The following is a 16,157-nucleotide window of genomic DNA, read 5'->3' on the forward strand; positions in this document are numbered from 1 at the left end:
TCTATTTTTGAAGGGAGTTAAGAGGCATAAGAACCAACGTTAGAAATAGCATACCTTGATTTCCTATGTTGTGAATGTTAGCATGATATTAAGATTTTATTTGCCTTTTGAATAATATCAAGAAACGAAAAGATAAACTAGGATAGTGGTTAAGGATGTGGGTCTGGGGTTCAAATTTTGGTTCTATCACTTAATAGCTGCATGACCCTTTTAAAATTATTATTATAATAAGATCTCAAAGAGATCTACCCTCTTAAATTTTTTTAGTACACAATACAGCATTGTTAACTGTAGGCACAGTGTCATACAACAGATTTCTGGAATTTATTTATTAGCTTGCATAACTGAAACTTTATTCCCTATCTTTTTAAGTTCATTTACTTATTTTGAGGGGGAGAGGGCACGCATGTGTCCATGTGAGCAGGTGAGGGGCAGAGAGAGAGGGAGAGAGAATTCCAGACAGGCTCCATGATGTGTAGATCCTGGGCACGGGGCTTGAACTCACGAACCATGAGATCATGACCTGAGCCAAGATAAGAGTCGGACACCCAACCGACTGAGCCACCCAGGTGCCCTGAACCTTAGTTCCCTTTGAAAAATACTTAATAGCTATATGATCTTCTAACAAATTGCTTTAACCCCACCAAGCTGCAGATTGCCCGTCTGTAAGATGGGGTTTTTAGTACCTATCTCAGAGGGTTATGTGAGGGCAAATGAAATGACAGACATAAAGTACTTGGCACAGTATCTAGTGTTTTCTGGTTGACACCCAAATCACGTGACAGGAAAGTAGTATTTATTATGGTATATTTTTGGAGTTTTTTCGATTTGTTGTTGTTTTGTCACATTTTAACTGTAGGCACTACGATCAACAGTGCATGACTTTTGCTCTGTTATATAAAAAGATCTCCAGTCTTTTGGAGGCTGCTATAAAGAATGCTGTCGGACAGTTTGGTCTTATCTTATGATCTGCCATTAACTGCATGGTCCTCAGCATGTCATTGTATAAAATAGTGAATTCTCAAATATTTCCCAACCAGTGTTGACCTAAATAAATTTTTAGTACATTATTTGGTACAAAACTAGGTATATATTCCTTGAGCTTCTGCTTATAAAACAAATGCCAACAAAAGTACAAATCCATTTTTCATATGTTCTCTAAATTTAAAATAGCTAGTCTTTCTTTTCTTGAAACGAAATTACTGGCAATGACATGAATATGGTACAGGCCTCTTGGTTTGAAGTGTATGTGTTTATATATTACTGTTTGTCAATTCTGCCATTTTTCCTTTTTTTAAAAAAAGTTTATTTTTGAGAGAGAGAGAGAGAGAGAGAGAGTGGTGTAGGGGCGGAGAGAGAGGGAGAGAGAGGGAGAATCCAAAGCAGGCTCTGTGCTATCAGCATGGAGTCCCATGTGGGTCTCGAACTCACCAAACCATGAGGTCATGACCTGAGCTGAAAGCAAAAGTCGGACACTTAAGTAACTGAGCCACCCAGGCGCCCCTCTTTTTGAAACTACTGTAAATTTGTTCAGCCCAATATAGCATCTTTTGGCCGTCTCTTAGTACGAATGGATTATGTGTATGTTATTTTCTTCCATTCTTTTCCTATGGTCCCTTCCCCACCATGATTCGTATAGTACATTACTTCATTGACCATGTCAACTTTTTTATGTAAGAGTCTTTATTATGCATAAACTTAGAAACTTGAATCTTAGCCCATGAAAATATCTTTTAGTTGATTATCACTGCAAAAGGAACATTCTCTGCCTATAACTGAAACAGACTTTGATAAGAGCGTGGCAGCAGAAGATAGTTGTCATTAGGACTTCAGCAACCTAAGTCATGCTTTCCATTTGACACTAACAAGATCATCAAAGGCTAACATTGTCACTAAATTGATTCAGGGAGAAGGCACAGATTATCCCCCAAAATACTTACAGTAATTATTCGTAGAGTTTATCAGAATAAAAATGTGATAGCCAACTATAGTACAGTTCTTCAGAGTAAGTCCTTGGATGGGTCTGGTAACTATAGTTGAGGTAATGGTGATATATCTAGTGTGGCAAACATTTATTAGATGCCATGCACAGCGCCAGGTGTTAAGGCTCTAAAGATGAATTAGATACAGCTTTTGCCCCTAAGGGAGCTCCTAGGACAAAGCAAATATTAGAGGTTGAGATTGCGTAGAGGAGAGGAGGCAGTATGAGAAAATGCTTGGGAGAAAAAGCCATATAGGTTATAAACTGGAATATCAAGTTCAACTCACCGAGTGGCCATAATACTGGAGAAATAGGCATGAATCCTGGAAGGCCTACAAGGAAAGTGATGTCCCAAAAGCTCCTAAGAGGGGCAATGACTTGCTATTACTCTAGGTAAGTGGTTTGAAAGAATGAAAGGTAAAGTCAGTACACCAACACTAACCACAAAATAAATTTTTAATTTTTAAAAATTGGGAAAATATGAAAAGAGAATTTGCTAATTTCTCAAGGCTTTCTCCATGTGCATCAGAGGGCTCGTCTGGGCAGAGTCTAGATAGAAGACAGCTAGCTCTAATGGAGGCTCCGCAGTGCAGATCAGGGTCGTAGAGTCCAGCAACGTGGGTGCCAGAATAGCCCCTTATACCTGTCACTGGTTTTCTTTGTGTTTGTTAAATGTTACAGATACAGACATTTGGCTATTTCTCTTGGGTTACAATTTGACACTTCAGCATGGTGACCGATTCTTGCCTCTTTCTTCCCTCCATAGCATTCTCTACCCCAGGAAGTCAACTCTTCTCTCCTCATGGTTCCAACCCTTCAACACCGGCTGCAACTCCGGTCCCCACCGCATCCCCAGTCAAAGCAGTAAATCATCCGTCAGCACTGGCAGCTGCTACCGTTTCTGGGATGAACATGCCGAATACTGTCCTCCCTGTGTTCCCGGGGCAGGTCTCCGCGGCCGTCCATACGCCCCAGCCAGCAACGCCAAATCCGACAGTCATCCGAACCCCTTCCTTGCCTGCGGCGCCCGTTACTTCCGTCCACAGCACAACTGCGGCTCCCGTCCCGTCCGTTTTCTGTGGCCTGGTTCCCCTGCCGGGTCCCCCTGCACCTTCCGTCCCAACCCCTCAGGCCACATCCGCACCTCGGGCCGCTCCTGCTTCCAGCGAAACCTTCGCTTCTACGTCTGCCCCTTTCCCCGGCCTCCCCTTTGCTGCCACCTCTACCGCTGCTTCTACCAACAACCCGAGTTCCGCCTCTCTGTCCTCAGTGTTTGCGGGCCTCCCCTTGCCCTTAACACCCACATCCCAAGGCGTGTCCAAACCTGCCCCTCCTGTACTTGCCGGCGGCTCTGCCTCCAGCGTGGCTTGTCCCCTCGGTGCAAACAGTCCTCTTCTGTCTGCTTTAAAAGGCTTTCTGACCTCAAATGACACCAGTTTAATCAACTCATCTGCTCTGTCCTCTGCTGTTACAAGTGGGCTGGCTTCGCTGTCTTCTCTGACTCACCCGAACCCTGACTCCCCCGCTCCAGGCCCCAGCAAGTGCTACGCCCCCTCGGCCGTGCCCGCCGCGCAGAGGTCGTCCACCCCCGCGTTGGCCATGTTCCCGGGCCCGCCGGCTACCGTGGCCAACTCGGCCTCCACGCCATCTACTTTGCCCGCACATTCTCCCCTGGTGACGCCGGCGTCGTGTCCCGCCTCCGTGCCGGTCAGCGGGGGCTCGTCGGCTCCGCTCTTGCAGGGCCCCCACCCGGGTAACTCGGAGCTGCACGGCGTGTCCGCCCCCGCCGTCACCACCATCCCCGTCATGATCAAAACCGAGCCCACGAGCCCCACTCCCTCGGCCTTCAAGGGCCCGTCTCACTCGGCGAATCCCCCCCACGGCACTTTAGGTTTGGGGACGCTGGGCCGCGCGTACACGTCCGCGTCGGTGCCCATCACTCTGTCTACTTGCCTTAACCCCGCCCTGTCGGGCCTCCCCAGCTTGCCCGCCCCCCTGAACGTGTCCAACCCGCTCTCGTCCATCCCGCTCCCGCCGCACGTTTCCTCCGCGCCCATCACGCCGGTGTTCACGGCTCTTCCCCCGTTCACGTCTCTGACCAGTAATTTCCCTCTAACTGGCAACCCGTCTCTCAACCCCTCCGTGTCTCTTCCAGGGTCGTTACTAGCCACCTCGTCTGCGGCGGTCACGTCCACGCCCGTGCCCGCCGCCAGCTCCACCGCAGCCGTGCTGCCGGGGCTTGCGGCCTCGGCGCCGGCCTCGGCGGCCCCTTTCCCCCTTAACCTGTCCACCGCCGTCCCCTCCCTCTTCTCGGTCACGCAGGGACCTCTGCCGGCCTCAAACCCCTCGTACCCCGGCTTCTCCGTCTCCAACACCCCCAGTGTCGCCCCCGCGCTCCCCTCGTTCCCGGGGCTGCAGGCGCCGTCCACGGTGGCCGCCGTCGCCCCGCTGCCCGTCGCTGCCACGACCCCGTCCCCGGCTCCCGTCCTCCCGGGATTCGCCTCAGCGTTTAGCTCCAATTTCAACTCTGCTCTCGTTGCCCAGGCCGGGTATGTGGCTCGTGCGTGGGGAGGCTGTGGTCGTTCTTGGCCTACCTTGTGGTTTAGAGTCTCCGAGCAAAATCGTTGTTCGCCGGTGCCGCAGTCTGGTTTTTCGGGGCCGGAACTTCAGTACCCAGGACATGGGGAGCTCTGCAGCCACGTTGAGCGCAGCGTGTGCAATATTAACGCCCGCGCAGGCAGTTGTAGTGTTTGTCACGTGTCGTCATTATAAACCAGCGGGAAGTATTCTATGCAAAACACAGACTTCCTGAATTCAGAATAACATACTGTGTACGAGAAAGTACATTTGCTATCAGTGAGTGGCTGACTTTTAGGGTTCCTTGTAACAGAGATATTTAAAGGTTGTTTTACGTCTTAAGGTGGTATTTGACAGATATAGAAGCAATAGCTTTTGTCTTCGCTGCATTTTGACCTATTCTTCTGTCTATTGTTTTAGCTTGTCATCTGGCCTTCAAGCTGCAGGCAGTTCTGTTTTCCCAGGCCTGTTGTCCCTCCCAGGTATCCCCGGGTTCTCCCAGAATCCTTCCCAGTCATCCTTGCAGGAATTACAGCATAATGCAGCCGCACAGTCTGCCTTGTTACAGCAGGTAAGCAGGCAGGGTCCACCGGGAGTTCAATGGCAAGACCCGGAGGTGGCTTCTGTAGTGGTGACCTGGCTGTGCAATAATGGTAGCCCAACGTTGGCCACAAAATGGCTCTCGTAGCAGAATGTTTGCAGATTTAGGATTAATCTCCCCAAATGTGCAGATTATCCTCGTCCTCCTTCAGGAGAGTAACAAAGGTGCTGGGGTCTATTCATCTGTATGAATTCTTTTCCCGCTTTGAGACTTTCAGATCTTAGTTTAGAGCTTACAAATGGAATCTTCATAGGTGTCTGTTAAATTTGAGCTGGTCTTTTATAATTTAAGCTGAAATAATGGACCATTAAAGCATATTTTCTCTAGAAAACTTACTGACTTTTTGGAAAGAATATGAAGTCTTTCAGTGGTATCTCTCATTACCTCCAGCATCTGAAGTATTTTGAACGTTTCTTAAAAATTTCAGGAGAATAAGCAGACTTAATCTTGCCCCAGTGTTTGTTTTGTTTTGTTTTGTTTTGTTGTTTTTTTGTTCTTTCCCATTCTAAATATCTGTGGTGGGGTGTAAGCAAAAGCAAGTACAGACTTGAATGAATTTGGCACTTGCTAACCTGCACCTTCTTTCTACCAGGTCCATTCAGCTTCGGCTCTGGAAAGCTATTCAGCTCAGCCAGATGGATTTCCTAGTTATCCTTCGACACCAGGAACACCATTCTCTTTACAACCAGGCTTGTCCCAAAGTGGGTGGCAGTGAATATATTCTCATTTGTATTCTCCTCCGGAGCAACATCGGATATGCCTAAGGACTGCAGTGAACAATCTGACTAATGCGAGGTTGGCTGACATTCTCAGAAAATGAGAATGAGGATAATCTTGGGGAAATTGGGATAAGAGTTTAAAACAATGACGATTGCATTTTTTAATGGTTTTAAGTGTGAACACTCCCCTATGTAAATATGCTGATGTCGAACTGTATGGAGAATAGTATTAAAAAGGTGTCGGGGACTTTTCATCTCCCACCCTATGAAATGTTGAGTCATGTATGTGATCTGTGTGGGAAGAATACTAAAGAGGAGGTTGAACTCTTTATAGCCGAATACAGCCTTAAATCTGCTTGTATAGCATCCACTGACAGAAGTAATAGTTGTGCCTCAGACTCATGGGTTGCATCTGGCCCTGGGGGCATTACTGCCCTTGGAATGCAAGAGTGGTTCCTGTTAGCATCGTTGGAACGCAGTACTCCGTATGTAGCCACAGAAGGGAACTTGAAACCCACCGTTATTTCTAACTTCTGACATTTATGCGCAAACATTTACTGCTGAATTTAACTTAATATATTTCAGGTAAGTGAAAATGGTGCTTAATATAGTCTTTAGAATGACTTTCAGGTGTTTTCGACTAAAAATGTATCCAGAACTACTTTCTTACAGAAACGCAAGTAAGGCTTGTGATGACTGGCCTTCGACACTTATTTCTTAATCTCAGCAGTATCCGAGCAAGTGAGGGACATTTGACTGACCATAGGGCCACCTCTATTACTCATTGTACTCCGGAAGCTCTTGGTGAATGTTTACAATCACGGGATATAGTATTTCTTATTTGTACTTCAAGTCCAACGCTTCTCCAAAAGTCTGATGTGACAACCAATAGAGAAGACTTGCTCTGTTAGTAAACATGAAGTGTGTGCTCTAAGGGTCTGTGGTAGCATCGAATGTGAGTGAATGTCATTCATTAACGGGAAGAACTGCCACATTCGGGGGGGCGGGGGTGGGGAGTAGTAGGGAGAATGATTTGCAATCTTAAAAGTGTAAACTATAGAATCTACTGTAGTACATTTCAGCATCTAGAAGTTTTACTTTTATAAAGATGGTGTCTGGAAGATGTTGCTAATGTATTTTCCTTCAACACGGGGAACAAACTTTTTAAGTATATTAATAAATATTCCTGTATGGTTAGTTTTTAACAATTTTTTAAAATAAACTTTATGGATATGACAAATATTTTAGAAGTGTTTTATTAAGTGCTTTGATAGGCTTTTTAATTGTTCATATACACTAATACATAGAGCATAATTTTATCCAAATTCAGTTGAAACTCCACGTAGACTACTGATTGTTCAGTCCTTTAAATGATATCTTACGTGAAAGTTCTATTATAACCAACACTAGAAACAAGCTATTGATGCCTTAAATTATCTGCAAACAAAGAATGTAACTGCGTAGTTACTCCGATGCCAGTTGCTGGAAGTTGTCATTTGTTCTAAGTTTACACTTATAAAAATTTTTAGAGATTATATTTTTTTTATATGTTGACCACCCAAAAAAATTTACTGAATGAGTAATCGCTCTATAGTGCTTCCTGCTGCCAGGTTTAGTTTTACCATCCAACGAGCCCCTATTCTCACAGCAAAGGAGCTATGTCCTGTTCATCTTTCAGATGCATTCCTGGCCTCTTGTGCATATCAGGCACTTCAAGGTTTATATAAAAATGGAGAGAACATTTTTGGAGCACTTGTAATAATGACTGGGGTCTGGTTTTATGTATCATAACCCTCTGAAGGAAGTACTAGCAACTTAATTAACCAGATAAATAAGTCAAGATGTAAGTCCAACAGTGAGTAAATGGTAAATTTGAACCAAGCATTTAATACCAATACGAGGGTACTTGTACTACCAAGTGCTTTGAAAATACATAGGAGAGGGGCGCCGGGGCGGCTCAGTGGGTTAGGCATTGACTCTTGATTTCGGCTCAGACCAAGATCTCACAGTTCGTGAGTTTGAGCCCCGTGTCAGGCTCTGCGCCTGCTTGAGATTTTCTCTCTCCTCTCTGCCCTTCCCCCACTCGTGCTCCTTCTCTGTCTCTCTCTCTCTCAAAATAAATAAAATTTCAAAGAACTATTTAGGAGAGAAGGTGAGTACCTTTCTGCCTGAGGGAGTCCAGAAAGCCTTCTTAGTGACCTAAAAAGTCTTAGGATGAGTAAGAAATAACATCCCTCATGGAGGCCCAGTGTGACAGACTAGGACAACAATATCATCCTGTAACTGGACGGAGTTTGAATGAAGTTTGTAGTTTGGGAGACTCGAAAAAGCAAGGGACCCGATTGTAAACCATGCTAAGGGTTTAGGCCTTTGTTAGGGGTCAGCAGTTTGAAATAGAAAGCACTTTGCAAAAAATCACTTAGGCTGCAGCATGGAGGTTGGATTAGAGGTAGAACACTGGGTGGTTTTTACAGAAATCTAAAAACGAAGATGATGAAGATCTGCATTATGGAAAGGGATCAATGTGCCCTTGAATGTAGGGAAATGTACCTCTTCATTCTCTTTCCATAAAGCCCCACAGTCTCTGTGGGATTTGCAAACACTGTGAATTCATATAATCGGTTAACCTTAATTTTAAGCCTTACCACTTGACTTGGTGAATCTAGTCAAGACTTTATTCCCTCCAAGCCTCATCCTAGATGAGAACGGGCATTGTTGTTTGTGGAGTCCACAGATTGTTCGTGCGGCTACATTGAGGCACAGGTTACGCTCCCATCACAAGTGTATTGCGGGGGTGACAGTGAGACCCGTACCATTTCTTGTAGGCTCATGAGTTCAAAGTGGATGGAACAAGACTTTTCAATATTAGAAACAATTAAGGAATAATATCCTTTACATCACTTGAAAAAATAAAAATCAATGAACTTTCTAGAATTTAACTTCTAAGGCCCTACAGCCAATTGCTTGAAGAAATTGGATTCCAAAGATTACTGGTGGGGACTTTGTGACATATGTCCATATTCAAGTGGAGATCAAAGAAGTCCAACTGAAAGAATTATGGACTGACTGACCATGACAACTGTGGGTTGAGCCAAAGTTGTTTTTAAAAAGGGCTACCTTGGGGCGCCTGGGTGGCGCAGTCGATTAAGCGTCCGACTTCAGCCAGGTCACGATCTCGCGGTCCGTGAGTTCGAGCCCCGCGTCAGGCTCTGGGCCAATGGCTCGGAGCCTGGAGCCTGTTTCCGATTCTGTGTCTCCCTCTCTCTCTGCCCCTCCCCCGTTCATGCTCTGTCTCTCTCTGTCCCAAAAATAAATAAAAAACGTTGGAAAAAAAAATTTAAAAAAAAAAAAATAAAATAAAATAAAAAGGGCTACCTTGGGGCGCCTGGGTGGCACAGTTGGTTAATAAAAAAAAATAAAATAAAATAAAAAGGGCTACCTTGGGGCGCCTGGGTGGCACAGTTGGTTAAGCATCTGACTCTTGGTTTCGGCTCAGGTCATGATCTCAGGATCGTGAGATTGAGCCCTGGGTCAGGGTCTGCGCTGAGTGTGGAGCCTGCTTGGGGCCCTCTTCCTCTTTCTCGGTGCCCCTCTGCTCGTGTTCACTCCCTGTCCCTCTCTCTAAAAAAATAATAAATAATAAAAAGGGCTACCTCGAAGATTATGACAGACTTTGGAGGAACTAAGGCGATTGGTAGTAGGAGGAATCACATGTGAAATTCCTTAAAGTAAAGTTTGTTGACTTAAAAAGACTTCAAATCAAATTTAATGAGCCTTTGTTCCTAAAGATGACACAAGACTAGTAAACAAATGTCCCATTTGGGTCAGTTAAGAGATAAAATATTGGGCAACATTGGCAAGTCAGTTGGGAAAGGAGATCAAAATTAAAGTAGTCCCAGGTCCTTGTATTCAGGAGGGGCATTTTGATACTAAGTAAATATTTAAATTTCTAATTTAATTTATATCTGGTAAAAGTTTTATAGTATGAGTTAAAAGCCATTGGTGGGTTTTTTTTTTTAATTTTTTTTTTTTTAACGTTTATTTTTGAGACAGAGAGAGACAGAGCATGAACGGGGGAGGGGCAGAGAGAGAGGGAGACACAGAATCGGAAGCAGGCTTCAGGCTCTGAGCCATCAGCCCAGAGCCTGACACGGGGCTCGAACTCACGGACCGCGAGATCGTGACCTGAGTCAAAGTCAGACGCTTAACCGACTGAGCCACCCAAGCGCCCCGCCATTGGTGTTTTTAACTCCTAATTGGTACAGAGGGAAAGTGGAGGAAGATAGAACACCAAGAACAAGGCACAGAAAAGTGGAAGAAACCAGCACATGGTGAGATGTCATACTGTATGTTGGTTTCACAACACTTGGAAATGGAAAGGAAGCGGGAGGCTCAGAAGGCTTTTTAGCCTCATTCTACTGCATAGACTCTTCCAAGAGAATATGAGGAAACATTCCTCAACTCACTCTTACAGACCAATTTAATACTAAAACTCAGACAAGCGTAGTATGAGAAAGAAAAAATGCAAGTCAGGGGCGCCTGGGTGGCTCAGTCAGTTGAGCGTCCGACTTCCGCTCAGGTCATGGTCTGGCGGTCTGCGAGTTCGAGCCCTGCGTCGGGCTCTCTGCTGACAGCTCGGAGCTTGAAGCCTGCTTCGGATTCTCTGTCTCCGTCTCTCTCTCTGCCCCTCCCCTGCTCATGCTCTGTCTCTCTCTCTGTGTCATAAGTAAACATTAAAAATTTTTTTTTTAAAGAAAAAAAAACGCAAGTCAACTTTACTCAAGAAAATAGTGAAATATAAAATATTAGCACAAATTTATTCCTAAGAAATGATACACCATAATCAAGATAGATTTATTAGTAGTAAAGCAAAAATAAAATTAACTGTTCAATCATCACTAACAAATGGAGAGAAACCGTTTTCTCAGTCTATAAAAAATGGTTAATGAAACTCAATCACAATAATGGTTAAAAAACATACCCTTGGCAAACTAGGAAAAGAAGGAAGCTTTATCAGGTAAGGAAATCTATAAAAATAGAGCACACATTATTCATAACTGGAATTTTATAAAAATCCCTTTAAAATCAGAGACTGGTCAAGTAAAACATAATTGAGCATTGTACTACACACTCTAATGTGCTAAGGTACAAAAAAGAAATAAAACATAATTGGAAAAGAAGATATAAAGCTTAGTGAGATTTAAAAATATATATTCAAAAGTCAGTTGCAGGGGCGCCTGGGTGGCGCAGTCGGTTAAGCGTCCGACTTCAGCCAGGTCACGATCTCGCGGTCTGTGAGTTCGAGCCCCGCGTCAGGCTCTGGGCTGATGGCTCGGAGCCTGGAGCCTGTTTCCGATTCTGTGTCTCCCTCTCTCTCTGCCCCTCCCCCGTTCATGCTCTGTCTCTCTCTGTCCCAAAAATAAATAAAAAACGTTGAAAAAAAATTAAAAAAAAAAAAAAAAAAAAAGTCAGTTGCATTTTCAAATATGAGGAACAGCAAAAAATGCCATTCAAACAAAGGGAAACGCCAGGCAATGGAATACTACTCAGCACTGAAAAAAGAGGAGGTATCAGGCTATTAAAAGACATAGTGGAACTTTTAATGTATAATACTAAGTGAAAAGCCAATCTGAAAAAGCTTCCCTATGATTCTACCTAAGTGACATTCTGGAAAAGGAAAAGAAAACCATGGACAGAGTGGAAAGGTCAGTGGTTGCTAGAGTTTGCGGGGGGTGGGGGTGGGGGCAGGGAAGGATGCAGAGGTGGAGGGAAGAGGATTTTTTAGGGCAGTGAAAGTCTGTATGATACTATAGTGATGGATGACATCCTCATGATAGTATATACATTTTTGCAAACTCATAGAATGTACATCAAGAGTGAATCCTAATGCAAACTCTAATGAGTACGGAGAATTTTTTTTAACTATATGACAATCATTAAAGAGAAACTATTTAAATGGAGGATCCACAATCATCATGGTTACAAATATACATACTCTTCTCAAGACCATGAAGAACCTGCTCTACCAAACACCAAGACTTATTGGGCCTTAGAAACTAAGACAATGAAGAATTCATTGGAGATCATCAAAATGATAGTGGAATATAATAAGGAAACCATGAAAACCCACTCGTAGGGGAACTAATTTATAACTGGCATGGAAGATCAGTTAGATATTTGACTATTTATCAGGTGCTGTGATAACTGGTTATTTCTGTGAAAGAAAATTAAAATGGATCCCTACACTATGCCATGCCCAAAAAGCAACTCTAGGTAGATTAAAGACTTACAGTCAAAAAGAACAAATAACTCTTAAAGCTTTCAAAGAAAATATAGGAGGAGCACCTGGGTGGCTCAGTCGGTTGAGCGTCCGACTTTGGCTCAGGACTCGTGATCTCACGGTCCGTGGGTTCGAGCCCCGCGTCGGGCTCTGTGCTGACAGCTCAGAGCCTGGAGCCTGCTTTGGATTCTGTGTGTGTGTGTCTCTCTCTCTGTTCCCCCCTGCTCATGCTCTGTCTCTCTCTCAAATAAATAAATAAACATTAAAAATGTAAAAAATAAATGAAACATAAGAGCATACCCTTAAGACCATAGAAAGGGAAGGATTTTTAAATAAGGCGTACCAAGCACTAAATGTATTGAAGCTTCCTATATTTGACATCATAGCCATCATTAAAAAGGTGAAAAGATAAGCCACAATGGGGAGAATTATATTTACCACTCATGTAACTATCAAGAATCAATATATATGTTGATATATATTGATATCTATATATGTATATAGAAAGGGGATGAAGTTTAGGAAGAATACTCAAATAGCTTTAATGGTGTTGGTTATGTTCTAGTTCTGAGGTTGGGTAGTATATTTATTGCCCCTTTTATTCAATAAGCACACGCACACATTATATACATACACACATTGTATATATTATTCCACATGCATCATCAAAATTTCTATAACAAAAATCTATTTAATAGAATGCTTTCTAACAGGTAGAATATTTCACTGGTGGGGGGGTATATTTGGGTAGAGATATTTCATGAGCTGATAGTTGAAAGTACTTATTATTCTGGAGAGAAGTCTAGGCCAGATTGGCAATTTGGGGAGTTATCGCTACATAAATATCCATACGGGATCTGCAGACTTCACTCGTTATTTAAAGATGTGGAAATTCAAGAATTGTATACACGAGAATGAATAAAATAGAATGGATGATATATACTGGTGAAAAGTTAATAAAATCAGAGCACTTCATCATTTAAAGAAAAGGGAACATTTTCCTAAGGGAGTAGGAAATGTCCTGGAATGTATTTGTGCATCTTAGCAAGAAACGATGGTGGGTGACCAGTGGTGGGAGAGCATTCCTGAAACCTGAAGCTTGGGGAAGGAGCCAGGTCTACGGCCAGAAGGAGTTGTTTCAAGATAGCGTTTGTGCTCTACAATGAACATTCAGGGAAAATCAAATATACATATTTAGGGACAACATCTTGCATATCAGGAGCTGGAATGGAATTAGGGCTTCTAAACACACAGCTGTCCGAAAACAAACAAACAAGTAAACAAACAAAAACCAAACAACTGTCCTCATTCAGGACTTTGCCCTAGTTCGGTACTTGACAGAATGAAAATGTAGAAACACACGGGAAAATGCCCATTGGGAGTACATTCCAGCAATTCTTGACCCGCTTCATTCCCCCACCTTCACCACTCCCCCACTATGGGGGGGGCGGGGGGGGGGGGAATTCCAGTAACGGGGCCCACGACGGTTTATGCTTTAGACAAGAGAGGAGGAAACCTAGAAAAGGATCCCGTGTTTCATTCATCCCCGGAGGCCTGCTTGTTCCTTGCTTGGTGAAATCAGTCTTGCTTTCTAGGCTGAGATACTTACAACGTTTTGCAGGAAGAAGAAAAACAGTTGCTTAGTCATCTTGCACGGGGATGTATGTGTCGCAAGCGCGCTGCAGGCTCCTGCCAGCCGCCACCAGGGAACAATTACTGCTCCTGTTGTTTTCAGCGTTGCGCCTGCGTGATGGGCAGCGCTGGCGTAAGTGCTATTTGGCGAATAGTAAGGGCGGTATTTAGAAATGACCTGAACTCGTACTTCCCATTTTGCAGCATGACTGTGGAGGGTCGTCCGATTCGAAGGGCAAGGGGCTTCCTGTGCCAGGCAAGGAGAGTCCGTGACCGAGTCGCAGGAAATGATGGAAATAGGAAGTTTTCCTGTTGCTCTTTTCCATGAGAGGTTAGTCCCACTGCGACGACGCAGTGATTAAGCAGAGGCCAGGAAGAAACAGAGTGGAATGCACGGATTCCCAGAGCCGGGAACCGGGGGCGGACCCCCAGTTTTCAAATCTGCAGCAAGTTGGAGAAGCCTTAGGCAAGCGAGAGGTGGGGAGTGCTTTGATTCACCTCATCAATCCCTACTCAAGCATGCATTTGCTGGAGGCAAGGATGAAAGAGTACTGTGAAGGTTAGCCCAACATCCTCATTTCAGAAAGAGAACTGAATTCTGAGAAATGCAGCTCGGCTGTCATCAACGGTAATAATAGTCACCATTTTTTAATGGTATTAATCCATTGGTAATTATTTGATAACATAATGAGTATTTTACACGGAACATTTCATATACTTCTCTTGCAGACAACTCTGATAGAGACCATTATCAAACCCATTTTACAGATTAAAACAAAACAGAACATGAAGGGGGGGGGAGGTGGTAAATGAGTTACCCAGTGTCACATGATCAGTTTGTAGGAGAGCCAAGGCTTCTTTATACCCAGGCGGTGCGAGCCCAGGGCCTGCTTTCTTACCCACTGTGCCTCTGGCATGATTTCCACATCAAGCCATAACCAAGGATGTATGGGCACAAGGCAGAGAAAAGTATTCTACAGCAGACACACTAACTCTGTGCACACGTATCTGTTTTAATCTGAGTTTCTGGTCCCTAGCCTCCTTTCCCAAAGTTCTAATATTCCATATTAATTCTTATAATTACAAACTGTGCGTGACAGTTTTTGGCTATTACTGTAATTTGAGTTTGTAGAGGAGGCAATTAAGAGTCTCGAGTAGTTGGCAAAAGTACCCCACAATCTGGGAGAGGACAATAGCTAGATAGTTGGGGAAGAAAGACCGGAAAAGACAGGATGACCTGGGAAAGATCCGAGTTTGTTCTTTATTGCTTTGTTTTCACACCTGGGAAACAAAATATTGTTTGGAATATTGATATAAGAAAGATGAACATCATTAAAGTAGAAGATTGGCTCTTTCTGTAGTGGAGGAAGACCTACATTGTCCTTGACCGTAAGTGGTATGATGAAAGAAGCCCTCCTGAGACAGGAGCCTGGGGACCTGAATTCGAGAAACAGGGTTGCCATTTGTGAGCTGTTATTGTTGACAAATTACTTATTCATTCATTCTACATGTATCTGTTGGGCATCAGCTATGTGCCTGGGTTGTTCTAATGCTGCAGGTGCCATGGCAAAAAAATAAAGAACTAGTCACACCCCTTAAGCAAGTTATCGTATAGTTCAGGGGTCATCAAACATTTTCTGTAAAGGGATAGATAGAAAATATTTCAGGCTTTGCAGGCTGCATGGTGTCTATAGCAAATACTGAACTATGCAGGTGTGGTACAAAAGTGACCACAGCCAACACAGAAACAAATGGATGTGGCTGTGTTCCAGTAACACTTTATTTGCAAAAATAGGTGGCAGACCAAATTTGGCTAGCAGGCTGTGGTTAGCCAACGCCTAGTCTAGAGGAAGAAGCAAGTATTAACCAGAGAAGTGTGCATGTGGCAACATATGCAAAGGCCCTGTGGCACAGAGGACACAGATAGCTTCAGTGGGGTTCATAGAAGGTCAGTGTGGCTATTTGCCAAGTGAGTGAGGGGATTACCATGTGAGTGAGACAGGAAAGGGAGAGAGGGGCAGACTAGCAGGAACTTTGGGGGCACTTAAAATTTTAGTCTTTGCCATACTAACAGTTGGCAGTCATTGGATTACTTTAAGCAGGATGGCAACATGATCAGATTCAGGTTTTAAAAGATCACTCACTACAGTGTATAGATTGAATTGAATGAAACCTCATCATCTGAAACATAAGAATAGGTAAACTATATCAACAGTTCATTGTGGTGAACAAATCACACAAGGTGCATAAAAGTGTGTTATGAAATATAAATGATGTAGAGAATTACCTAGAGCTGTTTTACAGGATGCAAAGGTCATGTTCTTTTGAATGTTCTCTATGAACAAAGGCAGTCCGAATTCATGAAAG

At 43.7% G+C, this 16,157-nt stretch overlaps 1 protein-coding gene and 1 non-coding gene across 2 annotated transcripts in view; both read left to right on the plus strand.

Annotated features, from left to right (window-relative positions):
* PROSER1 (proline and serine rich 1) overlaps window positions 1-7,120 on the plus strand; it is a 28,356-nt gene extending 21,236 nt beyond the window's left edge. The window contains exons 11-13 of the mRNA XM_060637287.3: window positions 2,748-4,530; window positions 4,979-5,129; window positions 5,752-7,120. Coding sequence (XP_060493270.2) covers window positions 2,748-4,530; window positions 4,979-5,129; window positions 5,752-5,874 — 2,057 coding nt within the window. The 3' untranslated portion in view covers window positions 5,875-7,120. The remainder of the gene's footprint in view (window positions 1-2,747; window positions 4,531-4,978; window positions 5,130-5,751) is intronic.
* Window positions 7,121-8,564: 1,444 nt separating this feature from the next.
* Window positions 8,565-8,696, plus strand: LOC132682611 (small nucleolar RNA SNORA1). The gene has a single exon (XR_009611783.2). It is a non-coding gene; the product is annotated as a small nucleolar RNA SNORA1 (small nucleolar RNA).
* Window positions 8,697-16,157: the final 7,461 nt, after the last annotated feature.

The sequence above is a fragment of the Panthera onca genome, chromosome A1 (genome assembly GCF_046562875.1).
Source record: "Panthera onca isolate mPanOnc1 chromosome A1, mPanOnc1 haplotype 2, whole genome shotgun sequence".
NCBI classification, from domain to species: Eukaryota; Metazoa; Chordata; class Mammalia; order Carnivora; family Felidae; genus Panthera; species Panthera onca.